The sequence below is a fragment of the Nicotiana attenuata genome, unplaced genomic scaffold (genome assembly GCF_001879085.1).
Source record: "Nicotiana attenuata strain UT unplaced genomic scaffold, NIATTr2, whole genome shotgun sequence".
NCBI lineage: Eukaryota > Viridiplantae > Streptophyta > Magnoliopsida > Solanales > Solanaceae > Nicotiana > Nicotiana attenuata.
Window position 1 is genome coordinate 18,218 of NW_017676725.1, and position 12,304 is coordinate 30,521.

Below are 12,304 nucleotides of genomic sequence, written 5' to 3' on the forward strand. Positions count from 1 at the left end.
TTTAACTACAAACAACAGAAACATCCAACGAACAGAGATCTGATGAACACTTTGCATTTCCACTCCAATTCAAGGCTACAATCGAGATGAATTTAAAAGATATGTACTGGAATTTGAAATAGAACAGAAAGAGAAGAGAATGCAGATAAGTAGAGCAAATAGCAATGTCAACAACAGGTCACAGCAGCAGAAAGACAATTATGAGTCCAATACACAAATGTACATAGCAAGGAAAATGTAACAGAGGTACAACACCAAAAATGACCCCAAAATAACTCGATTGAAACCAAAATCACTCGAAATCAAACTAGTAGATCTTAGAACTTCAGCAACCAAAAACAACCCAAAAGCTTTGGAATAAACCCCAAAACGACTTGAAATTGAATCTAGGACCACTAGGAAACGGATTAACAAATCAACTTTGCAAATAATAATAAATACTCAATGTAACAATATATTTGGATTTTTCTGTTGTTTTTTTGTTTGTTTTTTTTTTTTGTGTTTTGAGAACTAGTTCTAAAGGAGTTTAGAATTTGAAATTTCAAATTTAGCTGATGAAAACTTGTGGAAGTGGGGGAATTTTTCAGAGCTGAAACTTGCTAATGAAGGCAAATAAGCTGCCCTTTATAGGAAAACTTCAAGGGGAAGTTCTAGATCTCACTCACACCTTTTCCCCTCTTTTACTTCAGATTTTCTTCAATAGTCCTAATTTACTGACTTGTTGCTCAAGTTACTACACCAAAGTTGCTGAAATGTAAACTAGGGGCTCCATTCTAGAATGATCTAGGGAGTTCTAGCTTTATCTACTACATTTCTTTACATGAGAATACCTAAACTACCCTTTTATTCAATCCAAAATTACTGAGCTATCCTAACTAAACCCCAGCCCCTCCTTGTCCTAGTTAAAATTTGATTGTAGCAAATCAAAGACTAATTTATTCAACTATATCCAATCACCTAAAGCCTAATTACTTTTGAAAACACTGATTTAAAGAACAATCGCCAAATCATGCATCAAAATAATCTATTTACTGAACAATTGCTGAAACAACTACTGATTTAAAACTCAAAACTAAACTAATAGAACGAACTTAGGACAAACAGCAAAACTTAAACATGATTAACCCTAGTTTTAAAGATTCTAATCACAACCAATATTAATGAACAAATTATTACTGAAGACGAACACAATCAAAAATCAAAGCAGAAGTTAACAAGAAAAATCCGATAATTAAATGTTAAACTAATCAAATAAACTAACACCTAAGCATCTCTAACTACGAACAGAAACCAACGTGTCAAACAATAGATCAATCTAGATGTAAAAAACAAAAGAGAGCAGAAAAGTACATAATGTAGAAGATCCTGATACACAACCTGAATGACCGACATGATGTGAGTCAAGTTTTTCTAAGAGACCGATTTGCCAAGAAACCATTCTTTTTATGACATAACGAACTTGATTGCGTTTTGGTAGACTGGGACACATCAATTGACCTGGTTGTCCTTCTTAAAATGGAATTCGAGGCGTGAGAGGAGATATCGAGCAAGGAACAACCAGGATTTGAGAGAGAGGGAGACTAAGAGAAACCAGGGTGTTATTTTGAAGAGCTTTGGGAGGCGTCGCCGCCGTGTACGGTGGTGGCGTCGCTAGGGTTTGGCAATTTGGAGGCGTTTGAGTGAGATTTGGAGATGTCGATGGTGGATATGGAACGGGGAGGCGAAGGCGAGAGGTGTGTCAATTTGGGCAAAGTTTTGGTTGTTCTCCGCCGCCGTGGGCGATTTCCGCGGCGGAGCTAGGGTGGAGCTGGCGGGGACAGTGGGTACGAGGAGGGTGACTATTTGGTCTCTGGGTTACTGAAGAGTTTGGACATTTTTATTTAATACTAGAGATTGAACTCAGGCCGTTGGGATTAGAATGAATGGACGATTTGGATTTGATTTGGCATTAACTAGCTCAAACGACGTAGTATCATTCTCATACTACGTCGTTTTATTGGTCATCAGGGGCAGGGTCATGTGGGACGGGTAGGGCGTGTTTGGGCTGATTTTGAAGTGCATTTTGCCTTGGGCCAGCTATTTAATTGGAAAGTTGCCCAAATTAAACAGCCCTTAAAATCTTTTAGGCTTCTTATTTTCTTTTCTTCCTTTTTTTTATTCTTTTATTTGTTTTCCCCTTTTTTTTTATTTTTGTTAATGCACACTAAAAATAAAAGACCACCTGACTTCTAAAATTATACTATTGAGCTCAAACAAACTAATTCCTAATATAAAAACTAAGACAATTAAAAATATAAGTGCAAAAAGAAAACCCTTTTTGTTATTTCTTTGTTTGTTTGTAAAATCAATCACTAATTGATCCTAAAAATGTGAAATTAACCTCCATTGCAAATGTCAGGTATATTTTTATATTTTTCACTAATTAAAATGCAAAAACAAAATGCAAACAATTAACAGAAAATGCCACGAAAATCACAAAATTGAAAATAATGAAAAGGAATTATTTTGTTTGAAATTGTGGAGTAATTCATATAGGGCAAAAATCACGTGCTCCAATTTGCAGCACTATGTGATTTGTTGTTGATTTTTCAGAGGTGGGGAAATTTATCAATTGCTTAAATGTAATGAAGAAAAGATTAAAAAATATTTTTCCCTATCCTCCTATTTATGTGTTGCTGCCATGTTAAATCCTACCATGAAATAGAGGACCTCCACTTTGGTATTCAAATATTTATAAGGCTTTAGATCTTTCAGATGAGAAATTGCTACACTTGCAGATTGCAAAAGCCTCAATAAAAATAAATGCTCAAACAATTTATCTTATCAACTTGCCTTAGATCATGCTAGCCAAATGTTCCAACTCCTACTTCGTCTAGTTCACAATCATCTAAAAGAACTGCGAGCCTAAAAAACACTTAGTTCTTGGATGGAGTTCAGGGGTTTCTCAAGGTGATAAATTGATGATACTTCACATCTAAACGAGCTTCAAGTTTATTTGTCGCAGGGCCTTGAAAAGGAGAATCCAGACGGCACCTTTGATCTTTTTGGAATGGTGGAAGGCCAGAGAAAAACATTTTTCGGTTCTTGCAAGGATGGCTCGGGATATTTTATGTATTCAAAGCTTCAACAGTGGCATCAGATAGGCTTTCAGTCAAGCAAGAACTTCAAATAGGTGATCATAGAGCGTCTACGAGGGAGAGCTTGGAAAAATCAGTACTCTTCAGAGATTGGATCCGCTCGGAAAGAAGAAATTTGGACCTGCAGAATCACAAACCGGAGATAGACGAAGCTTATGAAGAAATGATAGCAGGGAACTTGCGGAGGATGCGCTTCGCCGGAAGCGGTGATGAAACAAGCTTCTTTTCCGCCACCACCAACGGAACTTCCTCCGAACCTTGAAGGATTATGAAATTTATTAGAGATTACTATGTAGATTATGGTGTAACTTGTACTTTGGCACTCTTCTTTAGTTTTTTTTCTTTTTTAATGGTGGTTTTAGCACCTTGTTTTGCTTATTCCATTGGGGAGGGAAGACTAAAAAAGATATATTGCCATTTTTGTTAATGTCGTAATAATAAAAATTATTAAGACATTCCCTTGAATATCTCTTTGCAATTTTTTTTGTGTTTAATTTTGACTCTTTAGAAGATTTAACTTACCAATTCTTATATAAGCTATAATATATTTACAAGAATTAATTAAGGCAATATATATACATAACATACTATATATACACATAAATATACATAATATATATATATATTATATATATATATATATATATATATATATATAATATATATATATATATATATATTGTGACGACCCAAAGGGTCACCTGTTTTTCTTTCATTCCGTGCTTTCGAGGCCTTGAAAACTCATTTTTACTTGCCTCGATTTGCCGTGCGCAGTCTCGGGCGCATAGCCGGAAAGCTTAAATATGAATTTGTGTAAAAAATTGATGAATTTTTATATTAATATGATTAAAGTTGACTTTGGTCAACATTTTGGATTTAAATGGACCAGGTCCGTAGAAAAAATGGGACTCGGGCGTAAGCCCGGAATCGAAATCCGAGGTCCCGAGCCCGAGAATGAATTCTTAAAAGAAATTGTTTCTAGAATTTAAGATGGAAATTTGAAATGAAAAATGGATTAGAAAGTATTGGTATCGGGCCCGTAATTTTGGTTCTGGCGCCCAGTAACAGGTCTTATATGTGGTTTAAGCGCTTCCTGTGAAATTTGGTCGAAATCGAACGTCGTTTGACGTGTTTCACGACCTAAATATCAAAAAATGAAGGTTTATTGAAGTTTGATGAAAAAGTTATGATTTTGAGGTTTGATTCCTCGTTTTTATGTTATTTGGCGAATTTGATCGCACGGTTAAGTTCGTAGGGTGTTGTTGAGTTAGTGTACATGTTTGGTTAGGAGCCCCGAGTGCTCGGAAGTGTTTTTTGGGGGTGTTCGGGTGTGGGACTAGAGAAAAATTGCAGAAAATCACTGCTGCCTGCACCAGTTCTGGTGTAACCGCACCTGCGGTCCTTTGGCCGCAGATGCGGACTCGCAGGTGCGGTCTCCTTCGCAGATGCGTGTAATGACCCGACTGGTCGTTTTGCATTTCCAAACCCTTTCCCTTAAATAATACTTTCCACACTTGCTTTAGCTAATTTATGACTTGTGGGGACGGGGTGGTTCTGGAAGTTAGAAGAGTTTGGAGCAAGAATAAGCCTAGTTGCTTCTTTAAGTTTCTTTAAAAAGGGCAAGTTTGACTTCGGTCTACATTTTCGGGAAACAGACCAGAATCGTATGGCAATTTTGAGGGTCGCGGGAAAATATGGGACCTGGGCATATGCCCGGAATCGAATTCCGAGGTCCCTAGCCCAAGTAATGAATTTTTTCGTGAAATTGTTAAGTTAAAGTTTCAAAGATTTAAATAAACTAAGAAATCATTGTTTTCATAGGTATCGGGTTCGGATTTCGATTCCGAAACTTGGTACAAGTCCGAAATATCAGTTAAGACCTACCCGTAAAATTTGGTGTCCATCCGAGTAGTTTAAGGGCGTTTTGACCCGTTGAAGGAGAATTAAGAACTTGAAGTTCAATGAATTGATTCATTTGGTTTTGGGGGTTGATTCCTCGATTTAGCGTTATTTTGAGTGTTTCGAGGGTTCGAGTAGGTCCGCCTCGTGATTTCAGACTTGTCGGTATGTTCGCGCGGGGCTCGGGAGCCCCGAGCGTCAAATGGTCGAGGTTCGAGTGAAGTTGAAAACTTAGGAAAAAGCCTTATCTGCTGCTTCTGTCATAACCGCTTCTGCGGCTCTTGGACCGCAGAAGCGGTCGTTTATCGCAGAAGCGGAAGGGGCCAGGCCCAGGGGAAACCGCAGGAGCAGACCCCTGACCGCAGAAGCGGTCCATCCGCCCAGGCCCAGAGTTGCAGAAGCGGTGGCCTTTCCGCTTACGCGGCCTCGCAGAAGCGAGGTTTAAACCGCAGAAGCGGCCCAGGCCCCCTTGGCCTTTTCCGCAAAAGAGGCTCACTTCCGCAGAAGCGGAACCCGCAGAAGCGGGATTCCTGCCGCAGAAGCGGAAATCACTGGGGGCAGAAGGGTTCATTAATACGAACCCAAACTCATTTCTCTCATTTCTCACTACACACTTGGGCAATTTTGGGGGTTTCAAAGAGAGAGTTTCCACATATCATTGCAAGGTAAGTAATTCCCACCCACTTTTAGTTCAAATACATAAACATTAGGTAGATTTAACACTAAAATTAGGTAAAAATCAACAGATTAGAGTTAGACCTAGGGTTTAGTCAAAACTAAGATTTAATCCTATAATTTACCATGAAATGAACTAGAAATCGCATATTTGTGATCCTTAGGTGATAGAGAACAAATTCCTTCGAAAAATATTGGAATCCGGGTATGTGGGCCCGGGGTCGGAAATTAGGAAAACTTGTATTTATGGTTAGGAAATTGCTTAAACAATTAGAATTTAACCTTGTAAGCTCTTATTGACTAGTTCTTGCTTATTTTAATTAGTTGGTGCTTGTTTGGCTACGAATTGAGGGTTTGGGCCTATTCTTGATATCGGAAGTGCACTTCGGAGCGAGGTGAGTCTCCTTTCTAACCTCGTATGAGGGAATTGTCTCGTTAGGATTAATGTTTGAGTGTTTGTTGCTAAATGCGGGGGCTACGCACGCGTTAGGTGACGAGAGCCCATGCGTAGCTACTACTATGATAAATGTCCGGGTAGCTTAGGACCTACAACATGCCTATTAAATATATCTCTTATGTTAAATTGTTGTTATGAACACCTAGCGTGTACTAGAGACTTAAAAGGGGATAGGAGCATACTTGTATAGTTAATTAAGTGCGATTTGGTATTCTTGACCATTTATGTGCCATGTGTGCGAACTTGATATTTCATCCTTATTTGTGGTTCGGGCCGATCGCCTCAGTATGAATAGATACATCTATAGGCGCGCCGTCGACCCTCGGCAAGTGCACAGTTTATTTCTGTTGGATCGGGCCGTCGCCTCGGTATTATGTGCGCATGTTAATTGTGGAAAAGCCTATACATGCTTTATTTTGCCAGTATCTCATATGATAAATTATTAACTTGATGCTGTAATGTTCTTGACTTATACCACTTGCCATAAACTGTTGACACTTGTAAATTCCATGATTTGAATACATCATACTTATATAATATGTATGATGTATATATATATATAGTGAACATGGTAGATGGCAATAAAGTCGATTGAGGAGGATGAGGAAGAGGATGACTCATATTTGGCATAATCGAAGAAGTTGGAACAGATTGTTTTTTCTTCTTAGGTTTCATGTTTCCCTTCCCCTTAGATGCCATATCTGTAATATAATCATAATAAAATACAAAATTGTTACATCTCAATGATGAGTAGCCACACATTATTGCATACAGAAAAAACTAAATAGGAGAAAATTCATATTTTCACAACTTCACTGATATTCTTGGGAGATCATTGATGCAGGGGACTTCAGGAGAATAGGAGAATACTTTATAGTAGCAAATTGTAAAAATGACTTCTATCACTTATGACGAAGTGCAAATCATTTTCTTTTCACATATAACTCTTGATCCATAACTTGCTTCAACCAATACATATACGTACATTCTAGTAAATACTTAATACTTAAAAAGGGAATATCACGAAAAGTCTATCCTATAGGCTATATGTGGTATGATTACTGCCTATAAAATTGCATGTAGTTAAAGAGAAGTTTGAATTCATGCATAGAGTCAATAATATAATAAAGCTGCAATGCATTAACTATTAAATCAATACAACTTTGAGAAGATTTCCAGCAAAGACACCGCATTCATGCTTGCATACTATCAGAACAGAAACAACTTATGTTGTTGGCTAAAGGAAAAGAACGTTAGCAAACCACTCCTGCTACTTTATAACTAAAGGTAAGATAGTATCCTTTTTAAGAACAAGTTGGGAGGGAACTAAAATTAAGTACCTGGAACTGCTACCCTTGAACTGGTAGACATGGAAATCAACTTGCTTACAACATCTCCCACTTGTTGACTAAGCAATGCTTACCTGTAAGTACATATGTAGAAAATTTTACAGTTAGTCAGAAATTAATTACGCATATACTACTTCATCAAGTAAGAATATCAAAGATAATGTTACTCTCCATATAAATTAAGTTCTCCACCCTCAATGTGCTAGAACACAAATCCTTGAAAAAACAACTTATCTCTGTAATCGGTTTCCATATTCGATCAGGCAATGCATTGAACGCAATAGGCATCAACGTTTCCATGAAAATATGACAATCGTGGCTTTTCATTGACGCCAACTTACCTTCTTTCATGTCAACACACCTGGATAAATTTGATGCGTACCCATCAGGCATCCTCAAATTGTTAACCCAACTATAAATCTCTCTTCTCTCATCCAATTTGAACGTGTAACTGGCTTTGGGCTTCTGTATCTTGTTGTTAAAGTATGTCAAATACAACTCACTTCGCCTACAATATTCTTTTAATTCCATCCTGGCCTTCAAGTTATCTTTGGTCTTGTTAGTAACATCCATAATAGTATTAAACAAGTTGTCAAAAAAATTCTTCTCGATATGCATGACGTCCAGATTATGCCGAAGAAGATTGTGCTTCCAATAAGGTAATTCTCAAAATATGCTCCGCTTAGTCCAGTTGTGTGTGACACCATAACCTGGTATCTTAGATGGTGGAGACTCTGTTACTTTAGGCATATCCCTTACTCTGTTCCAAATTTCTTCTGAACACAAGCAGGCCGGTGGCTCCTCAAAATAAGTTTGGTTCTTATAAATGCACTTGTATTTCGCCTAAATTCATGATTCATTGGCAAGAATCTACGGTGGCAGTCGAACCATGTATTTTTACCTCCATGTTTCAAAGTAAATACTTTAGTGTCTTCCATACAACAAGGGCAAGCTAACTTTCCAGCAGTCGACCATCCGGACAACATTCCATAAGCAGAAAAATCATTTATAGTCCACATCAAAGCAACATGCAATCTGAAGTTTTGTTTGGTTGATATATCATATGTTTCCACACCTTGATGCCATAATAACTGTAACTCATCAATCAAAGGCTGCAAGTATACATCAATCAAACTTTTCGGATTGCATGGACCTAGAACAATACAAGTTAGGAACAAATATGGACTTGTCATGCACAACTCTGGCGGAAGATTATATGGAGTAACAAACACCGGCCAACATGAATATGGTGCAGCAGAGACAGCAAATGGAGTAAATCCATCTGTGCATAATCCCAACCTAATATTTCTTGGTTCACTAGCAAATTCGGGGAACACCCTATCAAAATGCTTCCACGCTTCTCCATCTGACGGATGGCAGAGTATACCAGGTGGCCTTCTATGTTCGTAGTGCCATCTCATATGAGGAGCAGAGCTCATTGATGCATACAACCTCTTTAACCTAGGTATAAGAGGTAAGTAATGCATCACTTTAACTGGAACTTTCTTTTTTGTATTGGGATTTGTGACTTCCTTAAAACGAGGCTGATTACAAAATTTACAGTTCTCTAGAGATGCGTCATCCTTATAGAATAACATGCAACCTTTCTCACAACAATCAATTCTCTCTGATGAAAGACCCAACTTAGAAACCAATTTTTTAGCAGTGTAGAAATCTTTTGGTAAGTCAATGTTACTCGGATTAAGTTCATTCATAAGCCCAATAATAGAATCCATGCCCGCTTGGGAAATAGAACTATCCGATTTAATACTTAGCAATCTAACCGCAACAGACAACTTGGAATGCACCGAACCTTCATACAATGGACGACTAGCTTCAAGTAACTGTTCATAGAAACGCTTAGCCTCATCATTTGGTTCGGATTGAACCCCAGGAAACGTCCCAAAAGCATCCCTCATCATTTCATTGTATCGAGAATTTTCAACATTATGCTCCGAAATGGGGCTACCCTCACCACCAAAAGAATTATGAAAGTTAGCATCATCTAAACTAGCATGATTCTCCCCGTGAGCAGTCCATATATAATAATTTTCTACAAACCCTTTCTTGTAGAGATGGACTTTAACTTCGTCTGATTTCAATAACTTAACACATTTACATTTCACACAAGGACACCTAATCCTTCCTCCAATAAGAAAATCATCAAGTGTTTGAGCCTTAGCAATAAATTCAGCAACCCCTTCAATAAATTCATCCCTCAACCCCGCACGATTAGGATGATTCCTATTATACATCCATCTACGATGCACAAATTTCATCTACACAAATAAAAATCTATAAATGAGATATTTAAAATAATTTGATTTATTTAAACTGGTTTACTACATATTCTACATCTATTTTGAGTATGTTTCCTTTATAAATCAAAATATAGGACTCTCTAAACAAAGAATTCTATTAACAAGTTCAACGATGATAATACTCACAGTATTTTGGTATTCAGTTACTTGCAATTATTACTAATATTCTAAATATGGCTTAATTAGTATTCTTAGAAATTTGTAATGTTATTCTTTAATCTGACTTGTAGTTAGTGTTTGTAAGTGAATCAGGTTTGGTCATTGGTCAAATTCAAGTTTTCAAGTTTACATGTGTAAACATTACTTTTGGATTTCAGTGCAAATATAAGAGAACAGACTTTTTTGTTAGGAGATCTAATCAACAAGATTGTTTAAGAGTCAATTCAAGAAGAGCTTAATTTTCATAGAAAATAACTTCCCATCATATCAGACATCCTAAACATGGGTAATAACTTGCAGATGGATGAGGCAGCTCTACTTAGAAGTGTAGTTGAGCACGTTAAAGATTTAAAAGGAAGAGCAAAGGAAATCACCAAGGTAGTCAACACTCCAACTGACATTGATGAAGTAATAATTGAGCATTTAGATGAGGATGAAAATTCCAGCAATAGTATAATTCTCAAGGTTTGTCGATGCTGTGATGATCGACCTGAATTGTTCTCAGAGCTAAACAGGGCACTTAAAAAGCCTCAAACTAACAATTGTGGAGGCTAATATAACTAGTTTGGGTGGCAGAATTAAGTGCGTTTTCGTGCTCAAGGCCGTTAATGGTGTTTGCTTGAGTTCACTTAAACACTCTCTTACTAGAATTGCTATTTCCCCTTCATTATTAATGGAGCTAGAGACCTGAAAAATAAGATAGACAATTTGGTACCATAATATATTTCAATTATGCTACGATTTTACATAATGTGTGTGTATGTATGTGTGTATGCCAGATTTGTGTTCCAATTTTTTATTAAGAGGCGGAAAATAGACAATGTTTGCAATTTTTAGCCAGCGTTTTAGCGTCTTACCCCTACCTCACATATGCTCTTCCCTTTTCCACACACCTAGTAGCTACTACATTTGGAAAAAGAATCTAAATTCTACGCACTAATGGTGCAAAGAACTAAGTCAAAAGTAGAAACATGTTAATTACACTGACGGTGTAAAAAACACAAAAAAATCATTACACTATACAACTTAAATCCTTGAAAAAAGTAGAAATATGTAACTTGCCCAAGTATCATTACTCAATCACTTCACACATGTATGATAATCCCATTTAGACTGGCCCATAACGTTAGATGGACCAAAGTCCAACACTATGCTCACGTTCTGTCTCATTGGAAGCCCATTAGAAAAAGTTGAGAAATTCTAAAAATTGACTCATCAACCGCATCAAATTGTTTATTGTGCGGAATTGTGTAATTATTTCATCTAAAAGTATAGGAAGTTAACTATAGTATATTTTTAAGGGATCTTTACACAAATATACCGTCATATTCATTATTTATTTTTCTAGCTATATACATAATTTATATGTTGATTATATATAATTATAGACATATAATATACTCCATAAATTATGCATATGTTATACCTCTACCAGTTATTTTTAATTTAAGCGGTTAATTGATGACTATTTGAATTAATTTTTTTTAATTACTTAATTATGTCTTTAACAAATTCTCTCTACCTGCTCTAGTACAAGGTTGAATCATGTAATTGTCTTGTTTAAAAGCTTAGTTTGTCAGATAAAGTACACTTATAATTAAGTAATTATAACTTCAACGTTTTGTCCTAAACTTGCAACTTAAATTCATGTCTAAAGAACAACATAAAGATAACCTCAGAAAAATCATTAATTTTGGCTCCAAAATTCGTTAGCTCTATTTTACTTATTTCCCCTCCTTTTGGCTATACCAGGCTACTGCTTGACACCCATAATTTGAATTAGGGGTGTTTAAATCGAACTAGAAAATCACACTATACATGTTAATTACACTGACGGTGTAAAAAAAAATCATTACACTATACAACTTAAATCCTTGGAAAAAGTAGAAAACCACAACAGAACCAGCAATTGTAAGCACACGATTAAAGTCCACAAGCCCAGAAAAAATACATGTATAGTCTATTTAAACTTAAGGTCACAAATAAAATCAGTGCTGCAATGATCTAGGACTTGACAAAGAACAGAAATCGAAATAAGAAAGAGAGCAAAAACCTTCAGATCATAGCACGTAAGCGTAAATAGGAAAGATTTGTGTTCCAATTTTTTATTAAGAGGCGGAAAATAAACAATGTTTGCAATTTTTAGTCAAAGTTTTGGGTGGGGGAAACGTACCTAGCACGATGGATTTGCAGCGGCGTCGGCGGCATGAGCTGCTCGTTGATGGAAGCGGCAGGTTTAGGTTTCGGGGGAGGTTTAAGTGAGAGAGAGAAGAGAGAAGGAAGAAAAGGGGAAAAGGAAAAGAAAAG

General features: G+C 36.7%; 1 protein-coding gene across 1 annotated transcript; it reads right to left on the reverse strand.

Annotated features, from left to right (window-relative positions):
- Positions 1-8,272: 8,272 nt before the first annotated feature.
- LOC109221185 lies at positions 8,273-9,796 on the reverse strand. The gene is made up of 2 exons (XM_019385649.1): positions 8,979-9,796; positions 8,273-8,915 (listed from the first exon to the last, which is right to left on the reverse strand). Exons 1-2 carry the CDS (start codon positions 9,794-9,796, stop codon positions 8,273-8,275), a joined length of 1,461 nt encoding a protein of 486 aa, XP_019241194.1.
- Positions 9,797-12,304: the final 2,508 nt, after the last annotated feature.

What these genes read in the sequence shown, in the direction of transcription:
- LOC109221185 (XM_019385649.1), bottom strand. Translation starts at nt 9,796, where the DNA reads ATGAAATTTGTGCATCGTAGATGGATGTATAATAGGAATCATCCTAAT. An exon ending in TACTTACCTCTTATACCTAG is followed by an intron (nt 8,916 to 8,978) that starts GTTAAAGAGGTT and finishes CTACGAACATAG; the next exon opens with AAGGCCACCTGGTATACTCT.